This window comes from Zootoca vivipara, chromosome 12 (assembly GCF_965207765.1).
Source record: "Zootoca vivipara chromosome 12, rZooViv2.hap1.1, whole genome shotgun sequence".
In the NCBI taxonomy this organism is placed as follows: domain Eukaryota; kingdom Metazoa; phylum Chordata; class Lepidosauria; order Squamata; family Lacertidae; genus Zootoca; species Zootoca vivipara.
In genome coordinates, this window is record NC_142595.1 from 1,530,056 (window position 1) to 1,544,892 (window position 14,837).

Here is a 14,837-nt window from a genome sequence, read left to right on the forward strand (position 1 = left end):
AAGGACGCAAGGTGACGTTAGCAGCCCGGGGAGCGTGGTCGGCCCCCTCCCTGCATCAGCCCCTCCCCGCCGCATTTCTGCAGCCAATAGGCTCACGGGGGCGGGGGCAGAGTTATTTGTTTTTTTAAACGGGCGCGCTTCTTCCCGCCCAGCAGCAGAAAAGGCTTGCGGGCTCGGAGCGCGTGTTTGCTGCTGCTGCTGCTCCTGCCTGCGGCCTGCCTGTGGCCTCCTGCCGGCCTGGTCAGGAGATTGAGGTAGATGTATTAATCAATGGGTTGATTCAATATGAGGAAATTTTATAAGTTCACTTGATGGGAGCAACACACATGAAACCATACAGGTGTCCTAATGAGGGAGTCAGAGTTTTGCCCATTCCCAGTAATCAAGGCAGCCCAAACTCATAAGGCAGTGGTTGCTGGTGCCCATTCCCAGTCATAGCTGCCAAGTTTTCCCTTTTCTCATGAGGAAGCCTATTCAGCATAAGGGAATTTCCCTTTAAAAAAGGGAGAACTTGGCAGCTATGTCCCCAGTAATCAAGGCAGCCCAAACTCAAAGTTATTTTTATAATGACGAGGATGACATTGGGCCCTCATTATTAATTATTATTTACATCAGGCACTGATTATGATTTATGGTACACTGGGGCCCTGATTAATTTTCTATGGCATTTTGGGGCATTGATTATTGGGCATAGCAAATTTTGCTATGGGGCCCTCTGATTTCTAATTACGTCCCTGTTTTGCGGCTCCCAGTTTATTTTTTTTCTTCGGAAACGGGTCCAAGTGGCTCTTTCTGTCTTAAAGGTTGCAGACCCCTGTCCTACGGCATCTTTTACCAGCCTGGTGCCCGCCCACCAGTTGATTTTGGATTCCAGTTCCCAGCAAGTAAGCATCCCCAGCAGCCAGCATGGCCAACGACCAGGGATTATGGAAGCTGGAGGGCACCAGGTTGGAGAAGACTGACCTGTGGTGCTGTGCAGGCATTACTGGGAGTCAGTAGCTGGTTCCCAGGAGGCTGCAACCTGGCCTGCCTATGGCTTGCCTGTAGAGGGTGGGGTCTCAGCCCTTTGGCCTCCACCTCCTTTTCAAAGTGGTTATGCGGCAAACCTTTAACTTGGGGGCACATGTAGGATGATCAGGGGGCTGAGACTAGGACTGGAGGATGTCAGTTGGTGGCAGGTCCCAGGTCTGGCCAGCTCTTCTTCCCCCTTGAACTTAGGGGGAAGTTTGCCTGGAGAGGAGAAGACTGAGAGGTCTTGATCTTCAAATATCTAAAGGGTTGTGAGATGGAGCAAGCTTGTTTTCTGCTCCTCCAGAGGGCAGGAAGCAATCCAAGGGATTCAAATGACAAGAAAGAAGATTCCAGCTGAACTTCAGGAATAACTTACTGTGGGTAAGAGCCATTTGACAGTGGAACAGACTGAGAAGGTGGTGGAAACAGGTGGGGTGGCCACCTGTCCTGGATGCTTTAGCTGTGGTTCCTGCAATGCAGGAGTTTGGACTAGATTACCCTCAGGGTCCCTCCCAACTCTACAGTTCTATGGTTCTGTGAACTAAGGATGCCTCTAGGCAAGAATCAGGACAAGGCAACACAGCATCCAACTCTTTCAGAGGCTGTTTGGTCTCCCAAAGGTTTGCTGCTTCTTAGTACCGAAAGCAAACCAGAAACTTGTACCTTGTGCCTACCTGCTGGATTCAGGAGGGGCCGGGAAGGCAGTGTCTTGCTTGACAGAAATCATTTGCTCTCTCTCCCGCTCCAGGACTGCCCTTTCATTGTGTGCATGACGTACGCCTTCCACACCCCTGACAAGCTGTGCTTCATTCTGGACCTGATGAACGGTAAGGAAGATCAAGTGGGAGATCTTGGGGTGGGAATATGCACAGACTGCTGGGCCAAGTTCTGAGCTTTGCAAATGGAGGCACGTTCTTGGAGGACAGTCATGGGCTTTCACCTCCTCGCTCTGCTTGCCAATGTTGGAAACAGGGCCAGATCCAGCAGGGCCATTACAGTGTTCCTGACTCTGCTTTCTTTGGTTAATTTTGGGAGTACATATGAGGGGGGGGCGGTCTTCAGCACAGTTTGGGGGTGGTCCTCCAGAGCATCTCAAGGATGGGCAGGTGGCTCCCTTTGGGTTCTCCACCAACACTGAATCATTGCTTGAAATTTTTAGATTTTTCTCCTCAATCATGCATTCTCTTAAGTGGCTTTTGCTAGGATGAAGTTCTCTTTCTTGGGAGGCTGGTGTGGTCCCTTCCCTCTGTTGTGTTCCATTTAAAAAAAAATTGTGAACCACTTTGATTACCTTTGGGCCTAAATAGTGTTCTCAGGCCTGAGCTTGCATAGTCCTGGTCACTGTTCCATTCCCACCACCCCTGCTGCGTGGCTAAGGCCCAGGAGAGCTGCCTGGTAGGCTATGGGTCAAGATGCTCTGGGGAGCTATCCAGAGGTTGCTGTGTTGCTTCAGGACTGGCAAGGCCCTAGCAGAGCAGCTTTTTAGCTAGTTTTACTGTTCCTTTCCTCCCGGTCCCAGATCCAGGGCATGTGAGGAGTCCTTCTTCCTCATAAGTAGGGTTTGGTCCCCCTCAGAAGTAGGGGGCCTCACGCTGTCACACAGGCAGGCATCCTCCTGTGCTGCTGGGGAATTTCTGAAGCAAGAGTCAGGCCATTGGCCTGACCAGGGGTGCATTGGTTCCCCCTAAACCTGTAGTTTCCTATGATGGGGTTTCTTCCTGGCTGGTGGCCTCCAGAGAAATGCTGATGTCTGTTGACTTCCCCCTTAAGTGCTTGAGCTAGAAATAGGGTGGTCTTCTTACTTGTCCAACACTGGGCTTGTGCTGCCAGGATGGTGGTGGAACCCAGCAGTAGCTCACTGGACTCACTCCCAGCATCGGACTGCAGTGTTTTTAGGGAAGGTCCTGGAGTCCCTGACAGGTTCGGCCACTGATTAGGAAGGCAGCTGGATCTTGAGTGCTTCAAGAAGCCCCACCTTGTCATCCCAGATGTGCTTTGACTGCTTACAGTTATTGGGCAGCCATTTCCTTTTCCCAGCGCTCCATTGTGGGAAACCAATTGGCACTTGCAACTCTGCAATTAAGTGTAGAGGAATGTGTTCATTTGCTTGGGGGGGGATTTGGAGGCAAGCATAGGAGGAAACTCTGCTTTGGAAGAGTTCTGGGGGGTTCTGCGTCACTCTTTGCTCCACCATAGCCTTGCCCATCTTTGCTTAAACTGCAGAATCAATGAAGGCAGCAGAATTCAGCTTTTTCCTGGCACAGGATTTGGATATGTTAAAAGTATTTCCCCAACTCAACACTTGCAATGATTGACAAAGAAAACCTTTGAAGGAAAGGGGAGTGTTGAGTGGAGGCTAGGAATAGGAAGATCTGAATGTGGATTGGACATGGGGGGCAAGTAGAGGCCAGGAAAGGCTAGCAAATGTGGTTGCTCCTAAAATCTCTTCCTCTTTCTTCTTTGCCTCCTCTTCATCCTCTTCCTATTAATGGATTTCCCTATATTCACACCCTGTTCCCTCCCCCATGGTTTAATATTAAACAGGGTAACAATCTACAGTGGTACCTTGGTTTACGAACTTAATCTGTTCCAGAAGTCCGTTCTTAAACCAAAGTGTTCTTAAACCAAGGCGTGCTTTCCCATAGCAGCGGGAGACTCAATTTACAAATGGAACACACTCAACAGGAAGCAAAACATGTTCTGCTTCCAAGGCAAAGTTCACAGACCAAAACACCTACTTCCGGGTTTGCAGCGTTCTTTTTCCAAGTTGTTCACAATCTAAGCTGGTCTTAAACCAGATACCACTGTAGTTAAACAACTCTTCTTAAGACGTAGACGTCAAAAATTTAAAAAAAATCACAGTTAAATTATGGATAAAAATAAGATAATTGCACTCTTAGAAGTAGCTTCAATGTCATTTAAAGATCCAGATAAGCGGGTGGGTCTTAGGTACCTACCTGAACACCAGCAGAAGGGAAGCTGGGTGGATCTTCCCACTGGGTGGATCTGGCCATGGGGAGACTGCCTAGCTCAATGCAGGCTCTCCAGGCTCATTGGCAAAGGCCTGTCCTGACGCTGCTCCCCTTCTTGTAACTGGAGGTGATGGAATTTGAGCCTGGCTTGTTTTTCCTGTGTAAACTGACCTCTGGGCCCTTTCCCTCCTCCTCTTCACTTCTAGGTGGAGATCTTCACTACCACCTCTCACAGCATGGAGTGTTTTCGGAGAAGGAGATGCGCTTTTACGCCACTGAGATCATCCTTGGGCTTGAGCACATGCACAATCGCTTTGTGGTTTATAGAGACTTGAAGGTAACTTTTACCTTGTTGTTGTTGTTTAGTCATGTCCGACTCTTCGTGACCCCATGGACCAGAGCACACCAAGCATCCCTGTCTTCCGCTGCCTCCCGCAAGTTGGTCAGACTAATGTTGGTGGCTTTGAGAACACTGTCCAGCCATCTCGTCCTCTGTCATCCCCTTCTCCTTGTGCCCTCAAACTTTCCCAACATCAGGGTCTTTTCCAGGGAGTCTTCTCTTCTTATGAGGTGGCCAAAGTTTTGGAGCCTCAGCTTCAGGATCTGTCTTTCCAATGAGCACTGAGGGCTGATTTCCTTAAGAATTGGATAAGTTTGATCTTCTTGCCGTCCATGGGACTCTCAAGAGTCTCCTCCAGGACCAGAATTCAAAAGCATCAATTCTTCAGCAACCAGCCTTCTTTATGGTCCAGCTCTCACTTCCATACATCACTACTGGGAAAACCATAACTTTAACTATATGGACCTTTGCTGGCAAGGAACTAGCAAGCCACTCCAGTATCCCTGCCAAGAAAACTCCATGGACAACTGAAAATGCCATCATGGTGCCACACAGATTTGAGGGATGAATAAATAGCAACTAGTGCCAGAGATGGATGTGGGGAACTGCAGGCTGGTTTTGTAAGGAGTGAGGGATTTTCATCACAGGTGCTTGCTGTAACTGGCCTGAGAGGCAAAGGAGGAATGGGGCAGAGGGAAAGTGGCTGAAAAAACTATAGGCCTGTTCATGCATCAGGGCAACCCAGAGTCCAACGTGACAGGTGGGTGGGTCTCGCCACCCATCCTGCTTTGTGAGTTGCAGGACAACTGTGAAGAGTAAAACTCAGGACACATAATAGGAAGTCCTTCTTTACACAGCGCATAGTTAAACTATGGCACTTGCTCCCCCAGGGAGGCAGTGATGACCACCAACTTGGATGGCTTTAAGATTGCATTGGACAAATTCATGGAGGAGAGAAGGCTATCAATGGCTATGCTCTGCCTCTACAGTCGGAGGCAGTGATGCTCCTGAATAGCAGTGGCTGGAAAAACGCCTTGATTTCCAGGATTATACACCACACAGAGAACATCACAAGCCGAAGCATGGCCTCTCACAGACTGGTGGAGGAGACATTTCACCACTGTGCCACCCCCTCCACCCTCTTGGGATTTCTAGATTGCCCTGATGCTTGAGTAAAGCTTTCCATTTTCTGTGGTTTAGCTTAAGGTGGGCCAAAAAATTGCATGCTGCCAGGGGTTCAAAGAGCTCTTCACCCTCTGTCTGTGCCTGTGCTTAGCATAGCTTGTGAGCATTTTGACATTTCCCCCTCTGCTCCCAACATGTAAAAGGTAATGAAAATTGGGGGGGGGGTGCAGCTGTGCCAAAGATGCAGGCCAGTGTTAGTTTTCCAGCAAGTCCATTTTCTTTTTCTGGATTGAGCATGTGCACAGTTTAGTGAACTGACACTGTTGGTCGAACATTTCTTTGTTTCAGTTGCTAAGTAACAGGTGCTTATTGATGTGCTTCTAGCCAGCAAATATCCTCTTGGATGAACACGGCCACGTGAGGATTTCTGACCTGGGCCTGGCTTGCGATTTCTCCAAAAAGAAGCCTCATGCCAGTGTGTAAGTATTGTGCAAACACAGCTTCTGGCTGACACTTTGTGCTGCTGTTGCTTTCTTTGCCAACACCACCATGATTACTATCATGGAATTTATCACTTATTTATTTATTTCATAAAATTTATATTGCTGTCATTTATTAAATTTATAAGCCACTTTTTTGGCCAAGGCAACTCAAAATGACTTTCAACCAACCAAACAAGCAAACCAAAAAGCAGCATACATACATTAAAACCAAGGGGAAGAAAGACATTTAAAATATCCCCCCCACTCCCTCTAAAAGGCCACAGATAAGAGGAAAGGTTTTGCCTTGATATATTGTTCATATGCTGCTTGATTGTAAAACACACACACATACATGCACACAAACACACACGTCAAACCCTCAAAAAGAATAAAGCAAAAAAATTATCATACAAAGCAATTATTTAAAACATTGAAAAAATGATTAAAATCAGAGATTGGCTAAAACAGATTAGAATGCCCATCAACATTATGAGGCTGGGTAGGCACTGAAAAGAGTGCATTGAAGGCACCTGCCTGATGTCAACAGGCAGCGAGTTCCAAAGTGCCATGCTGCCACACTAAAAGATTGATTTCTTACCATTGTGGCACATGTATTATGTGGCACCTGTAACAGTGTCAGTTTTGCTCTTATTGGAATGCAGAAAGCTGTCTTCCACCTGCTCAGGCCATTGGGCCACTAACTCTGACTGGCAGCAGCTCTCCAGGGCCTCAGGTGTTGAGACTGCTTTAATGGTAAGTTCTCTGGAGGCATTTTGTAACAAGTGGCACTTACATAAATAAGGACTGCTACCTGACCTTTTTTCACCTGGAGGTGCTGGATTGTACCTAAGGCCCTCTGTATGCACAGCACATGTTCTGATGCTGAGTTATGGTTCCTGCTTTTCGGACAGAATATCACCAGCAACTCCATGTTGGACTATCAGTCTTAGGTCTGAAATCCTGGAAAGCTGCTGTCAGTCAGTGTAGACAATATGGCGCTAGATGGATCAGTGGTTTGATTTGGTACAAAACAGCTTCCCACCTTACTATTTAATTCAGAACTATGAGGACTAGAAACTAAGCTTATTTTTAGGGAAAGGGCACCTGCTTTGCATGTCCAGGAGGTTGTTTCTCAGATCAGTTTGATCTCAGCTCTCTTTGGGCAGCACATGCACAGCAAAGTATTTCTCCAAGGCCACCTACTTCAATAAGAAACTCATTCTTGGAGTTTAGCCAAGTTCTCAGCATTTTTCATAATTTGGGCACTAAATTGTTGCAGAACCTTCTCACCAAAAGCGTCTGCCCCTTTGCATCAAAAGAATGTTAGGTTCAGAGACAGTAGTTGTGGGAGTTTCAAGAACATAACAAAAGGAGAGCCTCCTGGATCAGGCCAATGGCTCACCTAGTCCAGCATCCTGTTGCCACAGTGGCTAAGCAGATGCCTCTTTTGGAAAACCCTCCAGCCCAGACCTGAGCACAAGAGCCCCCTTCCTTTCTGTGGCTTCTTCCTACAACTGGTATTCAGATGCCATAGTTGGAGGCAGAGCCAAGCCATCCTGGCTAGAAGCCATTGATAGCCATGTCCTCCATGAACTTGTGCAGTCCTCTTTTAAAACCATCTAGGTTGGCAGCCATCACTGCCTCCCATTGGAGTAAGTTCCATAGTTGTGAATAAGTACTTTCTTTTATCTGTCCTGAATCTACCTATTTTCAGCTTCATTGGATGTCCATGAGTAACCCTGCTCCTTGCTTGCAGATTTTAGAAATGAACCATGGTAGGTGGCCCATCAAGCATCGCCCCCAGAGCATCCTAAACTGCAGCCAGGCATTCACTAGTTCTCTGACTCGTTCCTTTTGCCTCCCTTAATCACAGCGGCACCCATGGCTACATGGCTCCCGAGGTGCTCCAGAAAGGGACGGCCTATGACAGCAGCGCAGACTGGTTCTCCTTGGGCTGCATGCTCTTCAAGCTTCTCCGAGGGTGAGCCCAACCATCCTGGGGAACGCAAAACTGCGGGGGGGGGAATCCTCCTAAGCCTTTGTCGCCTTCTGTTGTGCACATGAGAAGTGTTTGGAGCTCCTTGGAGCAACAGGGCTTTGTGATGAGATGCAAAAAGAATGTGATTTCCAGAATTTGAGAACAATTCCCAAAGATATGTATGTAATCTGCTTTATTTAATCCACACCTCCAACATTTATCCAATCCTAATTTAGAAACTAAGTTCAATGTATATGTTAAATACCATTGATAGGGGTTTTTAAAACAGCTCTCATTTAGGTCTGCTGAAATTATATTAGAATGGAAGTTAAGCCAAATCAAGTTCCATTTTCCCCTGGTTATTCTTTGATCCAAATCTAACACCCATTTTCTCATATATGTATCCTGGTTCCAATCCAAGTTTAACCAGTGGTCATAGATTGCTAGAATTAATTACTTTATCCAAATGATCAGACTAATGAACAGACTAATATCTTTGATATGTTAGCTAGCATATACCCATTGGAACTTTAAATATTTCTGCTGGGTTATTCTGGAAAATGATAAAGAAATGGTGTTCAACTTTATAACTGCTGCTAAGAATATAATAGTCAAAAATTGTGGGAAAATAATATCTCCTGCTGAATGGACTGAGAAAATTTGGTCCATAGTAACTGTGATTAATTTAACATTTCAAAAGAATACATAAGAACCAGCCTAGCAGGTTTATGGAAAAATGGCTACTCACTGAAATTCACTGATAATGTCCAACCATACACTGCTTTCAACCTGATGTAACAGTATTTCTTTATGCTCTTTATATTTTGTTCCTTTTGTTTATTAGTAAAATTATTATTATTATAAATATATATATAGAGAGAGATGCACCACTTTAGAAAGGTACAGTTGCACCAAAATGACACCTGCCTCTCAAAACAGCCAAGTATTTAGGGAAATGACATGTGGCTTTGACAAAGGCTTCTATCAGGGTGCGGACCTAGTGTCACAATGACAGATTATTTGGCACTTTGAAGTGCCAGGGACAGGACTTTGAAGCACCACACAGGCAGCAAGGCACTGCTAAAATGAAGGAGGGGGTAGCCCTTCGTTTTAGCAGCTGCTCCAATGCAAACCCTTTCCTGATTCTAAAACAACAGAAACTGCTGAAACTTTGCTGCCTCAGCTAGACCGAGCATGGGTTTTCATTGAAACTGCTGCTAAAAAGCAGGAAAACCTTGATTTCAGCAGGGCCTTTCCATCCTGCTTAGCACTGGGTTTGGGTGTGTTCCCTGCAGAGAGTTCCCTGCAAGGAGTTCTCTTGCTTTACTGGAACTGAGCAGGATTGACCTCCTTTTGCATCAGCTGATGCACAGTGAGGTCAGTCCTATTTAGTGCTGGGTTCAAGAGCATGAGGAAAGTCTTTCACATGTGCATCTAGTAGGATTGCCCTGCAAGCCTACTTTGTGCAATGCTCCAGAAGCTGTGCAGGGGCTTTTGGCCAAGCCCCACCCTTACTTGCACCATACCTAATGTAGGGTATAGGGTAGGTGGGCCTGACTTGCTCCAAGTGACCTTGTGGACTAGCTGGAGAGGCCTGGCAGGCCAAGTGTAGCCCACTGGCTGGAGAAACACACACACAATTTATCTGTTCCATGCCACATCTTGGGTGTTCCTGAATGTCATAGCACAGAACTTCAGACAGCTGAGGAACATGCTTTATTCTTCTACAGTTTAGGATATAAAACTTTTCCCCTGGTATGAAAGTGTTTCTATGTCCTGATCCAAAGGAGCAGATCCCATCTCTGTGTGTGGATGCATTTAATGCAGCCTTTACCAAACTGGTGACCTCGATATGTTTTGGACTACAACTCCCATCAGCCCCAGCAGGATCATACAACTGTGGTGACAGGGGTTGATGGGAGATTTTAATCCCAAACACCCGGAGGGCATTGGCTAATTTTATTAATCCCATTCTCCCATGTGCTGCCCTAGTGCTCATGTCCCTGTTTCCTTCCGTTCCTTTCTCTCCCTGCTTCCCCACACACCAAATCAGTGCTTTATTTTTTCTTCTTTCTCTAGGCACAGCCCTTTCAGGCAGCACAAGACCAAAGACAAGCATGAGATTGACCGCATGACACTCACCGTGGTAAGGATTCTGAACGTTGTCGTTGTGTTTGTGGGAAGGGTCATAGTTCATCCCCACTGACCTCTCCAGTTAGACATGGGAGAGATTCATTTCTGAAATTCTGGAGAGCCTCTGCCAGCCAGCAGAGATATTCCTGATCTAGAGGGGACAATGGTCTAACTCCGAGTAAGGCAGCTTTCTATGTTTCTATGCTTTGTATCATGGTCCTGTTACTCTGCAGTTATACTCTTTGGCCAGACGTGGTTCGTTCATTTCAATCATTTACTATACTTCTTTTCAGGTGCAAGCCATCACTCAAAACAGTTTGCAATAATATTAAAATGAAAGATCAGTTGGAAAACAATGAATGAAGAGCAGCAATAGCCTCCTTTCTATAAAAAAAACCCAACTTTCTATAAAAAGCCTAATGAAGCAATACTAAAAGTTAGAGCATCCCAAACTCTTCCTTTGGCAGCAACAAGAGATGTTCTCTGGGGAGGCTGCCCCAAAGGTGGTCTTCCACCACAGAGAAGGCCCTCAAGGTTATTGATCCAACCTTCCACTGAATCTGCCTCTGCAAAGTGCTTGGCTGCTCTTAGTTCAGTTACCAGGAAGACATTTTTTTTGTTTTAAAGGAGGCTGAACTGTTTTATGGAAAACTAATTCTGTAGTTGTAGTGATGGCCGTAATTGTTTTTGGAATCAGTAGCCTTTGAATTTTGTCTCATTTTCTCTTGCTATGCCACTTTGGCTATGAAGCAGTATATGCAGTTGTTAAATAAATAACATCAGCCCAGCCAGCCTTGAGAGTAGTAGTTAGAGTGTCAGACAAGTGTTCTGGAGGCCTTAGGCCAGTCACCATCTCTCAGCCTCACCTACACCACAGCTTCCTCCTTTTTGCTGCCGTCTTTGCTTGCAGATGATTCTGTGGGGTCTTTTTGTGGGTAGGGGGCCCTGATACCTGTCTGGAGGATCCTAACCTTTGAGCAACTCCATTCAACTCTCACTGAGCTTACAGCCCTGTTTTCTTCTCAGAATGTGGAATTACCAGAATCCTTTTCCCCTGAACTCAAGTCTCTTTTGGAAGGTCTTCTCCAGCGAGACATGAGCAAGAGGCTTGGCTGCCAGGGTAGTGGGTAAGTTCTCACTGACAGAAGAAGTGCTGCATGCCTTAAGAACATCCATAGAGCCAGGCAGCAGATGGAGGAGGCTAAAGATGGCCCAGCCTCCTCTTCTCACAGTGGCCAGCCAGAAGCCCTGCTGGGAAGGCAGAAAGCAGGACCTTCCACAGTTGGAGGCAGCAGCCATACCAGTTGCTGTAAGCCAGGAGGGGAGAGTGCTCTTGGGTTTCCCACAGGCATCTGGTTGGCCACTGGGAGTGGAGGATGCTGGACTTGAGGGGCCACGAGCCTGATCCAGCCAGCTCTTATTATGTTACCATGAGTGCAACAGTAGCACTCTCCCCATTGTGATTTCTAGCAACTGGTGTTCAGGGTTGTGCTGTCTCTGGCAGGGGAGGTGGAACATGGTAGCCATCATGGCTGAAGTTAGTAGCCCTCAGAAGTTTTACTTCAGCCTTCAACAAAAGATCTAGGGCTGCCCTTGCTGAATAAATTAATCAGTGAAAAGACACCCTTCATATATTGGTTGCAGATTTTGTTTTAAAAAATAACTAATACAAGTAATACAGACGGCAAGCCCTGTCTCCAAAGAGGCATTCCTTCCCTTTCCCTCTCGCCTAGGACAGAATGCCCCCTGCAACACAAGAGAAGTGCAGAGTCTAAAAATGAACAGAAAAGCAAAAGAAGCATGCTGTTTGCTTCAGAACATATGCAAATAATATTGATCAATTTGTCAAATAGCAGTGCAGTCCTGAGAAAATATGTTGGTTTTCCATTTCTATGGATTGATACTCTGATGACATAGATACAGTGAGGGGGGGGGGAGTATTTGATCCCCTGCTAAATTTGCCTGTTTGCCCTCTGACGAAGAAATGATCAGTCCATAATTTTACTGGTAGGTTTATTGTAGCTGTGAGAGACAGAATAACCACAGGAAAAACCCCAGAAACCCAGAAGACAAAAGTCAGAGATTGATGTGCATTATAATGAGTGAAATAAGTATTTGATCCCTTTGCAAAAGATGACTTAGTACTTGGTGGCAAAACCCTTGTTGGCAATTACAGAGGTCAGACGTTTCTTGTAGGTGGCCACCAGGTTTGCACACATCTCAGGGGATATTTTGTCCCACTCCTCTTTGCAGATCCTCTCCAAGTCAGTAAGATTTCGAGGCTGATGTGTAGCTACATGAACCTTCAGCTCCCTCCACAGATTTTCAATGGGATTAAGGTCTGGAGACTGGCTAGGCCACTCCAGGACCTTAATGTGCTTCTTCTTGAGCCACTCCTTTGTTGCCTTGGCCGTGTGTCATTGTCATGGGTCATCGTCATGCTGGAATACCCAACCTCGACCCATTTTCAATGCCCTGGCTGAGGGAAAGAGGTACTCACCCAAGATTTGATGATACATGGTCCCATCCATCATCCCTTTGATGCGGTGAAGGTGTCCTGTCCCCTTAGCAGAAAAACACCCCCAAAGCATAATATGTCCCCCTCCATGTTTGACGGTGCGGATGGTGTTCTTGGGATCATAGGCAGCATTCCTCCCCCTCCGAACACAGCAAGTTGATGCCAAATAGCTCAATTTTGGTCTCATCTGACCACAACACTTTCACCCACTTCTCCTCTGGGTCATTCAGATGTGCATTGGCAAACTGCAGACGGGCCTGTCTTGAGCAAGGGGACCTTGTAGGCTCGGCAACATCTCAGTCCTTCACGGTGTAGTATGTTACCAACTGTTTTCATGGTGACTATGGTCCCAGCTGCCCTGAGATCGTTGACAAGTTCCCCCCGTGTAGTGCTTCATCACCATTCTCCTGATCATTGCAACTCCACGAGATGAGATCTTGCATGGACTGAGGGAGGTTGACAGTTATTTTTGTGTTTCTTCCATTTGCAAATTATTGCACCAACTGTTGTCAGCTTCTCACCAAGCTGCTTGGCAATAGTCTTGTAGCTCAGTCCAGCCTTGTGCAGGTCTACAATCTTGTCCCTGACATCCTTGGACCACTCTTTGGTCTTGGTCATGGTGGCTACTTTGGAATCTGCAAGATTGATTGCTTCTGTCAGCAGGTGTCTTTTGTACAGGTGCTGTAACAAGCTGGGATTACAGGTAAAACCTCTCCCTTACAGCAGGTGTTTCTAATCTCAGCTTGTTACATACAGTGAAGATACCAGGTAGCCTGACACCTGGCTGGTTGATAGGGGATCAAATACTTATTTCACTCATTATAATGCACATCAATTTCTGACTTTTGTCTTCTGGGTTGCTGGGGTTTTTCCTGTGGTTATTCTGTCTCTCACAGCTACAATAAACCTACCAGTAAAATTATGGACTGGTCATTTCTTCAGGCAAATTTAGCAGGAGATCAAATACTCCCCCCCCCCTCACTGTAGCACCTAGATAGCCCTGAGCTACCTTTCAAAATATTTAAAGCAGCAGGGCTGTAACTCAGGAGATAGAGCACCTGCTTTTCATGCAGGAGGCCCCAGGTTAGGTCCCTGGCCATGAGTGTCTCCTGCCTGAAACTCTGGAGAGCTGATGCAAGTCAATGTACACAATACTGAGCTAGGACAGTTTGCCAGATGGCATATAGAGCCCTCTGTGTTCATAGCAGATTGGCCTGCCTGAAAGCATTATGGCCTAAGACAATCACCATCTGGTTGCAATTCATTCATCAGGGCGCAGGAAGTGAAGGAGCACCCTTTCTTCAAAGGCATTGACTGGCAGTATGTCTACTTGCAAAAGGTGAGCTGCTGCTATTTTTTAATCACTCCCCTTATGTATGCTTGTACATTTTTTCTTTGAGGCACCCAAACTTCAAATGGGGCGTTTGAAGTAGTTTTGTGCTGAATTTTTGCCCTATTTGTTTTTAATTCTTATCACACATTGTCCTGATAGCTCTGCTGAAGGGCAGCCTACCTTTTACTATGACTCTGTATCACCATGGCCTGTGAATTTGTAACTCTGCTGCTCTTGCTTTGGCAGTACACGCCGCCTCTGATTCCTCCGCGGGGAGAAGTGAATGCGGCGGATGCTTTTGACATTGGCTCCTTTGATGAGGAAGACACAAAGGGCATCAAGGTGTGAGGGGCACATTTTCCTTTAGCCATTGAGACCAGAGGAGGTGGGCTGTTTGTGATTTCCACCATGCTCACCCAGAAGCTTCTTGTGCTTCTCGTTTGACCCTCCTGTGCAAGAGGCCACTCTAAACAGGTCCCACGGGAAGGCAGATGCCAAGTCTTCTTGGCTGCCGGTGGTCCGTAACGGGATGGGAGAGTGATTGCAAGTGAGGGTGATGGATGGGGAAGGTGCAATGTAGCTGAGGATGTGTCCTCAACTGGCCCAGCTAGTGCAAGGAGGGCCGTTCGAAGATTTCCCCAACATGATGACCTCTAGGGACCTGTTGGACTCCAATTCCCATCACCTCCAGCCAGTGTGTGGCCAGTGGTCAAGGATGATGGAAGTTGTACATTCAACGTTAAGAATTGTTTTAAGAATTGTTTGGAAAGGCCTTTGTCCAAGACAAGGTTGGGACTTGAGGTCCATTTCTCCCAGTAGGATTACTCCCTCCTCTCCAGATCGATGGTGTATTTTTTAATCCATAGACATAATTCCAATCAGTTTTAGGGATATGATGGGAGGCAGCTGGTTTTGCCCTTTTGGTAATGTCTCTTCTCTCTCTCT

The 14,837-nt window shown here is 46.5% G+C and overlaps 1 protein-coding gene across 2 annotated transcripts in view; it reads left to right on the forward strand.

Annotated features, from left to right (window-relative positions):
• Positions 1-14,837, forward strand: part of GRK3 (G protein-coupled receptor kinase 3) — a 118,306-nt gene that overhangs the window by 81,963 nt on the left and 21,506 nt on the right. For both annotated transcript variants that reach the window (XM_088655781.1, XM_035134716.3), the window contains exons 10-17: positions 1,760-1,838; positions 4,190-4,320; positions 5,833-5,927; positions 7,804-7,911; positions 9,988-10,054; positions 11,068-11,168; positions 13,832-13,898; positions 14,139-14,234. In XM_088655781.1, coding sequence (XP_088511907.1) covers positions 1,760-1,838; positions 4,190-4,320; positions 5,833-5,927; positions 7,804-7,911; positions 9,988-10,054; positions 11,068-11,168; positions 13,832-13,898; positions 14,139-14,234 — 744 coding nt within the window. The remainder of the gene's footprint in view (positions 1-1,759; positions 1,839-4,189; positions 4,321-5,832; positions 5,928-7,803; positions 7,912-9,987; positions 10,055-11,067; positions 11,169-13,831; positions 13,899-14,138; positions 14,235-14,837) is intronic.